Consider the following 16,368-nt stretch of genomic DNA (forward strand, 5'->3'; position numbering starts at 1 on the left):
TGAGAATGAAATATACAGGTACTTATAAATTGAAATAAAAAACCGAATGAGTCAAATGAAGTAAACAAGATGTCAAGTATGATTAATGCTATGCATACACTGGAAGCTATCCCTGCTATGCATCTAAATATTTATGAATGCCCAAAGTCTGCTACAAAATGTCGTGGAGACGGTTAGGCCAATGGAAATCAAGGAGGATATTCCTCCTCAGATGCAATCGTATGAGGTCATTAACTGCTTCAAAACTCAATAATACAGTCAGCAGACACACCGGGAGCAACAGATGGGTCATCCTTTCTCGAGTCTTGGCGCTCAATTAAAAACATGGCTTGTCCCCCCAAACCCCGTATTAATTCCAGCCCTTAATCTTGGTAGATTTGCTGTGTGTTGAGTCACGGTGGTCATTCACACAGGCAAAACGACACCTTGATTCCAGGGAGTGGGGGGGGGGAGAGATAGATAGATTACAATATTCATTGCTTGATTAGGCCGAATCAATTCAGGCAATCAAAAGGGACCATCTGAATTTCAAAGAAACAGCTGTTGTGCATGAACTGCACTTTCAGACAGGGATATTTAAGCTCAGGGGCATTAAAAAAGTGCAAGTTCTATATCAAACCAGTCCAACAAACTACGGTTTGCACCTCTTACTTTGGGTTTATCTTCACCACTGAACTCTCAAGACTATTCAGCAGGGAGATGGGGTGACATGGGGGGATTCTGGTTAAACTGATCATCAAATCTTGACATTTCCTTCCAGAAAACTGAGTACAGTGGAATTATGCTTCAAGTAACAGCTTCAGGCATCGGTTTTGAGCAATGTACTGAGAGAGGAGAGCCAGTTTTAAGCTTGGCCAGGACAGGATAAGCACATATTTCAATTGTAGATGAAACCCTGGATGCCATCTCAGCTCCGCATCTCTCAACTTCCCGGCAAAGACAAGAAAAGTGTTACGATTTCTGCACAGTAAAAATCAGGGCAGGCCTCTTGAATCTGAGCCTTTCTCCATCGTCTCAGTGGTTTCTCACCTCCATCTCAGAGCAGCTGCAAGAGAGAAGAGTCTGGCCCGTAAAAATCCTGTGCAATTATCACAACAGGTGGTTTTCAGTACTTCTGGTTAGATTAGGATGGTGGCATCAGCCACGGACATTGCTGGCTACTCAATGTAAATTAGGTCTGTGCACCAGCCCTGACATGTTAGCCGCGTTTGGAGTGTGTTACTCTTAAACGTGAGTGCTTTTCCCTCAGTGCATGAATGGCGAGAGTACGACCTGTGGGTAATAAGCCAGATTATGTTCTTGATCAGGTTGGGAATAATATTCTTGCATTAAATGGCATCAAGAGGAGAGGAAGGTAACTGCCGATCGTTTACGCAATGCGATACAAGAGCAATAAGCATGCAACATGTTTCAGCCACCGGTGGCACGACCGGGAATCCAGAAAAACAAAGGGGAACTTCCCAACTGCGCAAGATTTTGGGCAGTATTTTCCAATTGTAATGGCATACGCGAGAGGTGAAAAATGAGGATATCGGCTGATCTGAGGAAAAAGTTGCCCGCCTGCTGCATCTTTGAGTCTCATGAGTAACACATGAATGCAGCCTCATGTTATTCTCCTTTTGCAGGGCACCGGTTTAGTCCATGAGAATTTTTACATGTGTGCACCACGGCATGTTGACCTTGAAAATGGCACCATTAAGCTGTCGCCGGGATGGAGACATTGGATGCTTATGCAATTATTCATGGCAGATTATGGAGCAATAGGCCGATCATGGCAGGGATTGTAAATCAATGACATTAATCATTTCTTGATGAGCTTGTTTTGATGTAGGGATACTTATAAGGGACAGGGAAATTGAATTAACTGAAAAAATAAATTGATGTAAAAATAAGAATGTTATAAAAATAAGCAGCAATATTGATCATAATAGGATTGTCTTGAAATGGAGGCAATGAAAAGACCAATTAACTTCACAGTGGAGATACGTGACTAGACTAGAAAGATCATACCCGGCAACTATGGACTGATAAAGGACATTAAACATACGTTGTATACTTGAGTACATGTCCACAGACCAAGGAGAATTTTTTTCACAGACTCTGCCACAAATTTTACACAAAGAATATTTGTCAAGTTGAACCAAGTCCGTCAAAGTAAACATTTTGCACGAATCAGGATGACAGATCCCTTACTTCACAAAACTCATAAATTCATCTTTTTAACACCCGTTATCTGTCTCCTATGTAGTGTCTAGTAATCCGTTATTTTTCAACAAACGTGTAGTTTTGCTATGTAAATCACACTATACAACTACCGGTTTGTGTTTTTTATACATATGTATTCTTCGTTTTAATTGTCCTTAACAATTTTATGTAAATTGAAATTTATTCTTATCTGTGCATATTGTTCAGTTCACTTTTTCTGTGTAGTTCTGTTGTAAAACTGCTCAGCAATTCAGCCCTTGGGCTGCTATTTGCAGTTTGAATTAAGTAAACCAGCAATAATAATAATAGATTACACCATACTTTTCCAGGCTCCTGAGGACAGCTAACGCTGTCTGAGACTTTCAGAAAATATTATCAACAACACTGCCAGCATCATCTTCTCTTCTTCGGCGATATCATCTTCCAGTGTTTTCCCCCATTCTTGTATTCTTGTATTCATTCCACCGTGTAAGACCCCTGAACAAACTTTACAAAATTGGGGAGGGGTTGTCATTACCCCCAAGTTGAAAAAGTAGGGGGGGCCGTTCCCCCATCTACCACTAGCGATTACAGTGAAATACAGAAGAGTGAAAGACACATTATGGGAACCAGTTTTCAACATCATCTGCAGGTACCAGGGGTGAGACTGACCAAAGATAAAAATAGCTACAAAAACAGCTGAAAAAAGGCATAAAGAAGCTGGACTGTGAACATCTCCTATACTGGGGTACACAGCCAGTAAAAAAAAAACTGAAACCCAAAACCAAAAAAAGCTGAAATCAGCTAAAAAAGCTGAGAAATCTCCCCCGAGGTACTGAACAACTTACCTCTGAAAGGGTAGGGGTGGGGGGAGGATCCCCTTCCACCCTCCTTGACGTTTTCTCTGATATCATTCTAGCACTTTTTGGTGTGAGCGCAGAGCTTGCAAGAGTTTTCCAGTAATGTTTTGTGGTCATTTTGATGCCATTTCTATGACTGTCAGGGAAAGGACCCATTTTGTTTCAGACAGGCCAGCCAAATAGTATGCTTTTCCCACTGACGGGCTCAATACAAGAGGGCCGACAAGTGTGGCGCCATACACTTGAGTAACAACGAAATCCATATAAATGATTGAACTGAAACTTTCTAGAGAGAGCCAAGTTGCCCTTCCATCCCGGCCGTGAGATGTCCGGAAAAGGCCCAGCTCCTTTAGGGCTTAAAAGGGTCTAGGGGAAAAAATTCCCTGTAACATTACATGGCTGCTACATCCTCTACGAGTGCGGTAAGAACTCAGTCCAGAAGGGAAGCAGCAGGGAATGCTATTTACAACCTGCGACGTCCATCAAGTGGCAATATTTGTTAAGTGCAGTTTCAATTACTGAACACCGTGGCTTGGGATGGATACCTCCAACAAGATGAGAATATTGCCGGGCAAGAAAATAAAAAGCCACAATACCAGACAGGATTTCCATTCCAGGGAAAAAAAAATTGGGACAGAGACAATTTGGTCACATTATGGGAAATTGAAGTAGGTTAAGGAGATGAAAGACACCAGTTCATACTCCTGGGAGGAGCTCAATTCCATTTTTATCCGGACGCAATCTAGAAAGAGCATCGGGGCTTTTTAGGGGGACTTGGACAAGTGAAACATGCTAAAGACGTTGGGTAAATGAGATTGCTTCAATAGGGACTAGACAACAGTGATATGGTTACGGTAGGGGAATTTCCTAATTGGATTCATGTTTGAATGCGAAGAACATGGCTTTAATCCTTACATCGGTCCTTTGCCTGAAATTTCATCAAAGTTGTGTGAACGTGATTTTTAATCGATTTTTAAGAAACACTCTCCAAAGCAGTTTCTCATCTGCTTCAAGGAGCAACCTGACGGCTCTGAACTTCTCAACAGAATTGGCATGAAATAACTCAGAGCGCTTTTAATTCTCCCCAAATATCTGTGTGTGCCAAAAAGATAAGGAGAATGAAAAAAGTCTAGGTGGCATGATGCTGATAATTGCGAGGCGGAGCCTATGTCCGTGTGCTCCCTCTGTCTGACCACCATTCTGTCACCACATCTACCAATCCAATTCACTTGTCAACTCTATAATACACCGCCCCAAGCGTGAATACCTTATTATAAAAAAAAAAAAAAACCAAGAGTGGCAGGAGAATTCAAGCTGGAAAGCAAAAGACACCAACAAATCAACTGAGTGTAACAAAAAAAAAAAGAAAAAAAAGGAAAGAGCACTGAAGCTTGGAGAGCAATAATGCCAACTGGGAAATGCGCAGGCTCATTTTGAAATGCTGATGAAAATTGAAACTGATCTCGGGCATGTGTGAACTCAAGAAAAAAAAGAGGTGAATAAAAAAAAAAAAGAGGGAGTGCTTTGCAACGAAAGCAGAGCATCCTTTGAGTGGCCGGTGGGAGAGCTAGAGGACACTTTTGAAATGAAATTTGGAAAATCTTGCGAGCTTGGGAAGGCGTATGGGGAAAACTCTCAGCACGAAGTACAAAGGAAAAAGAAAAAGAAAAGTAGAGAGAATGCTGGGGGTCACAGAGGAAATTCTATCAAAGTTTATATACAATGTATTTGATTTAGAAGAGAGGATACAATTTATCAACTAATTGAACAACTGTGCTGTTTGGGCTAAAACACAGGACATGAAAGCTTTTGCATGTCCTAACTCTTTCAACCGTCCCCTGGAGGTTTCATCCTGCGGTAATTACAAAAGTGAAAAAAAAACCCACCCAATTCTGTTTTGAAGTGTTTGTTGGCTTTGCTGCATTCAACCTGGATTTCTGAGATCCATACTGAACTATGCTCTAAAGTCAGTTTCCAAGATGACTTGGACATGTATATTTGCTTATGTTCATCAGACGCGTAAAGTATGCACCGTGTGGCCACTGACGTGCTGCATAAAATAACAATAAGGTGGCATTTTATGAAGAGAGATAACTCGGGGTCAAGGGTCTTTGACAAGGACGTTCTTCTTAGGTAGGTAAATGAGGAACAACCTGAGTATATCAATGGCCAATTTGGTCACGTCCGAATGCCAATACCAGAGGGAACCACAAAAGATCCTGGACACATAAAATTGTTTAAAATGCTGACTGAATTTTATCGAAGCATTCAAAACCTTGTTATTAAGTATGGTAATGAAGCAGGTAACTGACCTCTAAAGGTAAACCCCAAATTCACAGCAACAGCAATGCTGAATCAATAAGCAGGTAAAATCTGGGGGACTTAGGCTCACTAACAGGTGCTTGCAACTCCTGTGCATCTTTATTGAGACAAAGACACCAACATCCAGTTGCATGCTCCTGCTGTGAGCTCATCAACGCTCCCCAAAAGGTACCTAGTTACTGTTTCGGTTCCAAGAGGGGATTGAAAACAAATCTCAACGCGCGAATAGCAATGCATTCGGTGACAGTGTCAAAAATGTAGCCTCAAACAAAATGCACAGGACTCTGCAGAGAATCTGCCGATCGTGGCTGAATAATGAAGGAGAGAATCGCATGTCAGCTAGAATGCACGTAAGACAATCCAACAAGCTAATACCTGCGCAACATGGCCGCCTCAAACACTCTCGGCAGACCTGTGGAAGATCAATCTCGGATTTCCACCGAAACTGTTCTTCAGTTTCAAACTCAACTGCAACCTGACCAGGCAAAGAAAAAAAAACCCAAAACATCCAAAGAAACCTTTTCACTCTGACGCTCTCAGATCCTCTGAATTTCACCGAGATGTTCAGACAGACTTGGCAGGATTATGGGGAAAGCAGAGCCTGGGTAGTATTACCCTATGCTGGGCTGGAAGCCCTTTTGAAAGTATCAGCGCAAAGGATCTGCCTCTATTCCTCTTCAGAGGACTGGCTGGATTCAGAAAGAATTCAACGCCCGGAGGAGGATTACAAAATGGCACAGACAAACCCCCCACTGGGTTAGAGTTAACCAACAAAGTCCTGATGCTGGCGCGTGAACCTGAAAAATGCCCTGCATATCCAATGCAAGATTTGACTGCCAGCGGGACTGCAGGTTCTGAAGGACTCAGAGGAGGAAGTGCCAGAGAACCCAACAGCTTAACCCCCATTCCCTTATCTTTGTATTCTGTTGGGAGAACACATCTGTGCCCGGGGTTGAATCTTAACTGGGAGTTAAAAAAAGACCTAGAAGCATCATTTAACAGTTGGTTCTTGTGAAGGAAAAAAACAAAACAAAATAAAGAAAAAGCGCCAGAATAATTTGAAGTGATTCCTAGGCAACGGGCAAAGTCCCCCCCATTTGTGAAAGCCAAACCAGGGCTCCCTGTCCCCTAAAACCTCCCCGAGGAGCGAGGGCAAGCCTAGCGACAACATTTGGAGTACATGGAGCACCACTTGACATGATCTGCCCGGGAATCGAATGCACTGCGTGGATATGCATGTACGCCCGTACGGCCGAGGTTCTCTGCTTGCATAAAATGCACACAGATTTCAGGCGCTGCAAAAGAGTACACAATCACCTCATTTGTTAGGATTCCACTTTGACGCGGGGAGAAGTAAACATAAAACATAACGACCATCAATTACTGACTGCACCTGAAGCGTCAATGGAACTGATACAAACATTTGTTCTGGATCAGTTCTAAAATCAAACAAAAGCGACTGCAGAGGACAGCCCGTGTCACTGACATTAATCGAACATATGCTAATTTTAATGCACCACTGCTAGAGATGCACAGATTTTTTTTTAAAGCCGCTTCTGTTTTAACAAAAAGGGTCAAAGTCAGATGATACAATTAACAGCAATATTACCACTTCAAAATTTTCCATACGTTTTTACATTTGTTATCTGTCACCTAATGTGATACCACAAAATTTCCCTTGTATAATTCTCAATTTCCACATTATTTTTCTCAGAATACGTGCATTTGTACTTCATTCCAAAACAGAACTTATTTTTTCCTTACTTCCCAGAGAGACAAAGGCACTTTTCTGGTCAGTTTCAGGCCCCCCCCCGAATGGATTACAACCCCAAAAAGGTCACCCATGACGGACAAGCTCAGCACTGCCAAACAACTTGATTTTGCCCACAGCTGATGTTGACAATTTCACGGAGAGCCCCCCCAGGGAAGAAGGGGAACTTAAAAGCTACCTCTCAGCAAGAGCAATTGTCTGAAAATGAATCCCACGTATCTCATCATAATTAGGGTTACTATTTACCAACCAAACTGTCTCTATCGGGATGGAACTTAGCTGAAAGACTTTGCCAAAGGTTCACTTCTCCCAGTATCGTATCACAAATCACACCAATTTGGCTCAACCTGAAGTGGGCTAAAAACTCGACCCAACACCCTCCCCTCTTTCATCATGACTTTCTCCCCAAAATAAAGTCGCTCGTCAGGAGTTGTTCAGTGATGCGAAACATGGCTCCTGATGGTCCCCTTCCTTGCCCCCTGAGACTCCTGAGAGTTCTTGGGAAAAGTGCCTAGTAACAACGGTCCGAACGCCTCACTGGCAAATCGGCCCAAGTGAGTACGCTGCACTGTCACAACATCAATAGTACACTGCTTAAATGTCAGAACATTAATAAATAAAGTGAGCATGCTACAGAAAAACAGGATTTTTTCCTCCTCTGGAAATCCCCCAGCAGCCTGTTTGTTGGTACACATATTACTGATCCATAAATGGTGAATCTTGAGCTGCACTTGGGGAGTTTCCTAAATACAAAACATATTTCTTTTTAACAAAAAATATAACTGTATTCGTACGCAGTACATGTACACATGCCCACATGTGCAGCACCTCTTGCTGATTGAGGGCAAACAATGAAAAACACATTTGTTTACAAAATATCAAGGAAAAGGTAAACAGGCACAGAAGAAACCTCCTTCCCATTCACAGCATAGTATGTATATAACAAATACATAGTGCACATACCAAGCATCATAACTTCATCCACTGGCACTTTTGTTGCTACATGTAAAACAAGAAATTTAGGAGACAAAGAAGTATCCAAAATTCAACGTTTCAGATCACTTTTTTTGTTAACACTTTCAGCGGGACTTTGTGGTTCAGAAACAGTGAGAGAAGTGTCTGAATGAGAAGTTGTCTGAAAGCTTTATACATCCATGCAGGATAGGTTCACTGAAAACAACATGTTAAGAGCATTCAGCACTACTAAGAAAATCAGTACGTGGCGCTGCTAACTACGCTATTCACGGGATGCTAAATACATGTATTTGGGAGAGAGGGTGTGATAAGGATTGTGGGAAGGCAGGCAGTGCATGATGGGAAGAGAAATCCATGGAAGCTACACGTACACATCACAGCCATTTTGGGGGTGTTTTCCTCTCTCATTATCAAAGATACATGATTTGGAATCAACTTACCGTTCGGCGACGATCACGCCGGCTACTTTCCCCTTCGCGTAAATGATAAATTATGAACAGACCTCAGTATTTCTTTTAAAAAAAAGCCTCTAAACCTCCAACTTTGTTTCATGACTGACAGAGAGCAGGTGACTCCAGGACAGAGGCAAGTCTAATTCAACTTTTGACAGATCATTAGAGACTCTTAAGTTAGTCAAGCATAAGACTTAATCTCACACTTAAGTAATCAAACAAATAATGTACATGTCAAAGGGAAAAAACATTACACCTAAAAGGACAGCTCTCTTAACTGGGGTCTTTGGAATGGCTGACTGGTGTACATAGATGCATAGCATACATGTAGATCTTTTACTGTATCTGAACTATGACACAGTAGAGTGCTTTTGCTTGGCATATTTTTTGACAAATACCACATTAGAAAGGAGGAAAAGACAGAAAAACTTTTCTTGGTGAACTCTGATTGGACTCACAAATTCTATCCTCTGTAAACAGATTTATAATCAATTCAAAGAAGAAACAGGTAGCAAAACCTTGTGATCAAATCTTGAAGGTTTTGCTGCTTGAAAGTCTGATTTCTTCATTTGGTAAACACTTCTGGTATGCAAACACACACCTGACCCGAGTTGTTTTTTTTTTGAGCCTGAGAAGTGGTAAAGAAAAGTTACTAATATGCCTGTCTCTGGGTTCTTTGAATTCAAGAGAAAGCTTTGATGACCAAAAACACAAAAAAAGAGGTGTCAAGCTTTCAATGGGTCACTTAGCAATGCGTCTCCTGGGTCGCCCACTCCACGAGCTTCATTCGTCGCCACCTCTTGGAAATTGAAGTGCGCTATTTTCAAACAGTCTCCCCCCTTCCCCCTGTCGGTCTGCGGAATGCATAAGGGGATCGTCAGCGCTTACATGCACCTCGGCTTACAAGTGTGAGATTTCTTTTTTTATTAATGTACGCGCAACATTTACACGGGTAGGATTTAGAAAAGTGCATTATGGAAGCATGACCGCATACTGGGTGGCAGTTGCAACAACTATTGGATCACACCAGACAGTGTGAAACAATTTACTCGTCTCTGTTTCATCAGAAACAGGAAATGAATGAATCTTTTTTCTCTCTCTCTTTCCGCCATGCAGATGAATGGATATGTAATAGCATGAGGCCATTTAGAAATGTTCTGGGTTAGTTTTTGGATAATTTCAACATGTGATGAATGGATCTGGTCACTGATATCAAACTCACAATGCACTTCTATTGGTACCCTGTTAGAATTCTACATGGTGATTTGAATGATGTACATGAAGGTATAACGAAGGTATTACATAGGATTACATGCTGCTGCGTTTGCATAAACAATGCATTCTGATATTAACATCGACAGCTCTGCTGTATCAAAGACTACGCATAATAACAAGCAATGAGTTAAACATCCCATTCATGCAGTCCTACAGTGGCCACTTTCTCCTATAAAACCAATGCATTCAAGTTATTTGAGCTGTCTTGCCCGATTGGTCTCCTCTGGGGATGTTTCCAAAACCGAAACTGGGGTAACATTAGCATGTGACTGACATTGGGGATTTGTTTTGTAATGTGTAATATATGAAAAAAATACATGTGCATCAAGTGAATATTCATGATTTAGTTCAAAGAAGATCTTTGAAAACTGGAAAGTAACTTAATGCCCTTCTCTACAGCTTGATAAAAGCACGCTTGGCAAAATTCAACATTTGAATTAAAAAACATTTTGTGAGGCTCTTGCATGTTTCAATCCATCTTTGCATGAACCACCCTGGTGACAGAGGCAAGTCCAAGATTCTTAATGCGCTTACATGAAGTGCAACAGGAGTTTGACCCTCAGAGATGATCACACATTTCAGTGATTTGTACTGTACTATTGAGCATCGGGAGGAGAAAACCTACAATAATATTTACATGACCAATCTTTGCAAAGACTGAGTAATTGAAGAAAATATAGTGTTACGTTTGAGACTAAAAGAGGACCCTCTCGTGAAGTTACCCATAAAGAAAAGGGTTGACCAATTTTTCTCTGAAAAAAAAACCAGGAAGTTTATTTGGGCATTTACCTTGGGGCGGCATCTTCCGAGGCTGAGGAGAGGACACGTCGCCGTGCGAGACGCGGCGTGGATTCCAAGCTGCTGGTGCTGTCTCGGTAACTGCGGGACGAGTACCGACTGTAGCGACGACTGTATTCGGGCATGTCATCGCTGTCGGACTCAGTGCTATCATAGGAATCAAGGACAAATTTCTGAACAATAAGATAATCTGACCCGGGTTTTCTTTTCGGAAACAAGTTTTGATGACAGTCTTTGACAATCACAGACAGCCTCTGTTGGATTTTTGCCTCACGTTTACCCATATCCACATGTTTTTGTGAAGTCAATAAAGGTGACAGGCCACTGAGGTACTAAGTACATGTACTTCAAAATCAAACAGAGCCTAGGGAGTTTGGGTTAAATAAATGTCTGCAGGTGTTTCGACAGGGTCTTCTTAAATAATGATTCATTGCAAAGAACGTTAGCTCACTCTTGCAAAACAAAGGTTCGGTCCCACGTTACATGCTTGAGAGGGCACAAAGTCAGAATCAACTTGCCAGTCCAGCCTCACTTTCAACCCAACTGCACTAACAAACTGTGGTGCTCTGCACTGATTCAGAATTGTAACACCATGGACTAGCAAACTCAGACAGCTCGATCCGCTCCTAGTGGGAACAAGAAAGGTCGAGCTTTGTTTGGCATAACGATGATGTGTCCTCTAGCGGAAACTCACTGTGTCTGGGCATACAGGTTTATGACTGTTTGGGATGTGCTGGGTCCCCATCGCCAATATCCAGTGCGTGCATGAATTTCGTTGAACAGCTTCCCACCAGCCTGTCTGCGCTTTGCCAGTGAGGATGCCTTTCAACTCTCAGCGGATAAAAACTCAAACAGGAGTTTCTGACTGCAGAAATGATGCACTTTGAAAATACAATCTTACTCTTCCTCGAAAGCCACTCAGTTTCCTCAATGGAATTTGTGACATACACGTACTGAACAGAATGGAGAAAGGCTTCGTTTTTTGCTCCCCGAGGGTTATAATACATACGTATATTTTCCTAAGCAGTGTTTAGACTTGGCCAAAGTGTGTCCATAAAGTGCCAGAATTCAGGAATGTCCATGTATGCGTGGAATGACGTTGCTGTTGCTGTTAGGAGGGGAGAGGTATGCAACACACGTAGATGCAAATTGATGTACATGTATGTAGACGTGCCTGTGATATATGCTTTCTTCATTTTTCAGGGGGATATCGGTACTACGCGAGCGGCAGATCATAAATCACAGGTGTAGAGCTTCCTTTTAACCAACTGGGCATGCAGGTAATGTCTGACGGTATTGGGGCTTTCCGGGAAAGTTCGAGCCACAAATCATCCGCCGACACCTCAAATAAATGTTTGCGTCTGCAACAGGCACAACCTGGCGCTGTAAAAACACGGCCGCTTCGGCCACCGAAGCATATCTTGCATTTGTGCCGGGCACCAAACTTGTTTTCTTTTCCCCCCCTTTTAAAACCAACCATGACAAATTGGGAAGAGAAGATTGGCAAAATAAACTTTGCTCTTTCAGCACTCATGCCCAGGTAAGAGCTGGCTTGCACAATGCCTGGCATTCAGCCTGGTGTTACACAGAGTACGGGAGTGAGGAGAGTATTAGCCCAGTGGGGAGGGAAAAAAAAAGGCCTTTGTATTTCAGTGCTGTCACCTTTTTGTTTTGTGTACAATCAAATATCAGCTTTCAATCTAATCAAGTAGAGCCACAATAGCAGGAGGGGGACAGGCCGGCAGTGCTGTTATTGCAGGTTGTTCCAGTCAACAGATAACAATCACCGATTGTGGGGGCTGGAGATTTTTTTTTTTTTCTTCTCCTGTCCGTAGATGGAGATGTATCCCAGAGGGGAAAGAATGACAACCGAGCTTGTCAACTGGCTGTGTGTGCCCAGGATGATTGGCCATTAAGATATGGCTTGACGGCCCACTTGGAGGGTAAACATGGGAGCCCATGCCACGTCTGTCCGACTCATCTTTCTCATTGTTTGTTCGGGGATTTCTCAAAGCTTTCTCCGTTTCTCCTTTTGGTTGGTGTTCAAGTTGGGGCAGAATCATGAGTTGGGTTTGCACTGTTCCAATAAAGTCCCAGATGAAGTCCCTTGGACTTGATTGACCAGCCACCATGGTCCGTGGATCAATACATGCACATGGGTAATGGAATTCTTGAAGCAACGTTTGAGTGTTCAATTTGCGTCAATGGGATAAGCAACCACTGCGCGGCATCTTGGCAAGTGCAGAGGTTGGCGTTGGTGAAGTATCCTACTGAGGACATTTCCCCGACACTCGCTTTTCCTGCATCTTCATATTCTCCTTCTGTGTGCATGAACTGTGTGAGCTAATTGTACAGAAAAGGGTACTTTTTATAAAAATTGTCCAAGCTTTTCCAGCTAAGAGAAGGCACTTGTCGCTGTGATTGAAATCACGAAAGACTCTGTTCAGTTTCCATAATTTTGTGTTTAACCACATCGCACTGGGGGCATTTATGAATGTTGATTCTGCTGGGACGGGATATGTTTTTCATTTTCTTCTGTTTTCAAAATTCTTGAAAAATTCCTATCTTCATTTACTGGACACTTATACCCACACAAAGGACTGTCTGGTTTCTACTCTAATCTGACAGACATCTATTGAGTATTTCAGCCATGCCTGCTACCTTGTAAAAAGAGCCCAGATTGTGCAGTGTTGCGTACTTGTCTTTTGTTCACGAAACTGGCACAGTATGCTGCTGACCTCAATAGGGGCCAGATTAGCGTGCAGCGGTGCTGTGTGGCTCATCGCTGCGGTGGTGGAGCGCTTTTGTCCCTGGTGGTAATCCGCTCATACTGAATGCCCCAAACAGTGGTATACTTAAAAAAATACTGGATTATCTCCACTATTGAGAGTGAAAAAACGTTGGTAATGCCCAGCAGCCTGGACTTTTGTTACGAGTACGGTCTTTTATCATAAGGCCCAGTTCCCTTTGTCAGATTTCGGAGACCCTGGCTATGCATATAAAGAATACGTGCCTGAAACCGGGCTCCCCGGCAGCCAGTGGTTAAATTCTGAACCTTGAATTTGCTCTCGAAGAATTTCTCAGAAAAAGGTTGTTTATTGGCCTATTGTCACATACACGTACTTACACCAAAATAAACTGCCAAAGAAATGAAAATTTACGACAGCAAATATAAAAAATTCTAGCAGTTTTTTCTTGCACAAATCAATGCAACACTGAGGTTCAGTTCCTAGGATGACATCACAGTTTTGCTCATGAATATGCAACTTGACATTTGCATAAAAAAGGTCCCAATATACATATCAAAACAGCTACACTGAAAATAACCGTAAATATGCAATTTCAAGCATACCTGTATATTAAGGTAATTGTATTGGGTGGACCCTTCAAGACATCTGAACAGGTACATTTAAGTAGAAGATCTCGGGTTTGAATCGCACTCAATTAAACTGAGTATACGCTTATGAAATTACTTTGGCAAAGGGAGGAAAAAATAATTAAGAACTGACATTTCCCCAATGCCCCCCCCCAAAGTCCCCGAGAAGTTTCAGCTCTCTATTCAGAGGCCTTTTGCCTTCTTGGCAATCAGGCTTCCACTTGAGGGACTTCATGAAGCCCCATCTTTGTTACTCCCGATGGCCACTTGAGTCAGAAAGTAGGTCTCTCGGCATAGTATACTGGAAACGGTGCTTTTGAAATCAGGTCAGGGGGGGGGGTGAAAATGCAAAAAAAATTTAAAAAGACAGTCCATGTATTTCACCTGATTTCCACATTCTGTGATGCCGTGTTGCGGACATTTTGGTGCCTTTGCATTTTTGTACTAATGTGAATGTCCTCATATAAGTGTGATGTCTTCGCAGGCAGGAACCCAGGTGCCACAGCTTGAATGTTATCGACTAAAATTTACCAGAATTGGGCATTTTCTGCTTTGGTTCTCCAAACTCAGACAAAGGGAACTGGGCCTTGTAACAAAAGACCGCACTCTGAACGAAAGACCAGGCTACTGGGCATTACCAACATTTTTTCACTCTCAATAGTGGAGAAAATCTAGCCTTGTTTTGAAACAGTTAACCACGGTTTAGGGCATTTAGAGCGAGCGGATTACCACCAGGGACAAAAGCGCTCCACCACCGCAGTGATGAGCCACAAAGCACCACAGCATGCTAATCTGGCCCCTATTGAAAAGAAGTCAGTAGTGCACTGTGCCAGGTTCGTGAACAAAAGAAAGTTACATAACACCGCACAATCTGGGCTCTTTTTTACAAAGCTGCAGGCCTGGCTGAAATACTCGGGCGCCAATAGATTTTGTCTGTCAGGCTAGAGTGGAGACCAGACAATTCTTTGTGCGGGTATAAGTGTGCAGTAAATGAAAATAGGAATTTTTAAAGAATTTTGAAAACAGAAAAAAAGGATAAATATCCCGCCCCAGCATCATCAACATTGATTCTTGCCCTGGCAGGGAGTGGTTAAACCTGTAACTTCTGTATCCAGCAAGTGTCAATCTTCTCAGTGAACACTTTGGAACTATTTTCTGACACAAACACAAGTCCCCAGTCACTAATCCAGCTCTCCGTTAAAAAGCTTTTCCCGTGACTGCATAGAGGTCAGGGTGAACATCACTGTTCTCACCTTCCAAAATCACTCTCGCTGTCGTCGTTATCCTGCAGTGCGTGCTGTAGGTCCGCTATCCTCTTGAAGGCCAGCTTCAAGTCTGATTGCAGCTTGTTGTTGCTCTCTTCCAGGGTGTCAACTGTTTCCTCCTGAAAGAGAGGAGAACGCAACTTGGCGTAAAATGACAGGTATTTACCTACGGACATATCGATGCACTGTCAGAGTCTCTGGAGATAATCACATTGTGTTAAAAAAATTCATCTGCAAATACACTATTATTTGAAAACAAACTGGGTGCACATATCGCAATTCCCACAAGGAGTCAAAATGTGGAGAAGAACGAATATTTATCAACAATAACAGATTGAAGAAATTCTTTGAAAAAAATTTAATGATAGTAACGGGTAATTACAGCGATAACCATCTCAACTTTCTGTTCAATATTTTGAGAAGTTTTCCATTCACAGCAAAACTACGGGAAATCAGTGAGATGGCCGGTATTCCCCACTTTGTTTCCCCTGGCCAATAAATAAAAATGTTCAAGAATTAAACCAACAGAAATCTGGAGTGGAATAACCCTCTACTGAGAGACCTAAAAGAGGTGTTTCCCTCCTCACGACTAGCAAACTTTTCAAGCACGAGCCTTGCCATCAGACAAGAATTGTTGACCCTTGATAACCTCAAGTACATCCATCAAAACAACTTCTTTCTTCCCCTACCCTGATGGCCACAGAGAGCTAAAACATTAAACACTTGAATCCGGAGACAAAGTACAAACTCGTCATCCCTGGTGCCCCAAACTTTAGATCGGAGCTCTCACGTTCTCTCTCATTTGTGAAATCTGAAAAGCTTGAAGGCTTTCATTTTTGAAATGACAGCCTTTCTTCCTGCATTGGAGTGGCACTTCCAAGAGTCCTTCTTCCAGTCCAGCCAAGCCTCTTCACCGGATATGAACCTAAATGGTCCAACATCCTCTCTTTACCATGCTGAATGACTAGCAAAACTTTTGCACGAGTGTCTTTGAGTAGCGAGCGCCGACTCATCGATTTCCGCACTCTCTGATTCACAAATGTAGACTGAGTGATGTGATAAGGCTGTGAGTGTAAAGAAGGGCTTAATA

General features: G+C 42.4%; 1 protein-coding gene across 4 annotated transcripts in view; it reads right to left on the reverse strand.

Moving 5' to 3' along the window:
- Positions 1–16,368, reverse strand: part of LOC110976551 (unconventional myosin-XVIIIa-like) — a 105,843-nt gene that overhangs the window by 11,512 nt on the left and 77,963 nt on the right. For 3 of the 4 annotated variants that reach the window (XM_022229914.2, XM_022229913.2, XM_022229911.2), the window contains 2 exons: positions 15,267–15,397; positions 10,629–10,784 (listed from right to left, as the gene is read on the reverse strand). In XM_022229914.2, coding sequence (XP_022085606.2) covers positions 10,629–10,784; positions 15,267–15,397 — 287 coding nt within the window. Of the gene's footprint in view, positions 1–8,552; positions 8,585–10,628; positions 10,785–15,266; positions 15,398–16,368 lie in introns of all 4 variants that reach the window. The other variant, XM_022229915.2, reaches the window with a different exon arrangement.

Source organism: Acanthaster planci, linkage group LG09 (genome assembly GCF_054643075.1).
Source record: "Acanthaster planci isolate LZ-2023a linkage group LG09, COTS_SCS, whole genome shotgun sequence".
In the NCBI taxonomy this organism is placed as follows: domain Eukaryota; kingdom Metazoa; phylum Echinodermata; class Asteroidea; order Valvatida; family Acanthasteridae; genus Acanthaster; species Acanthaster planci.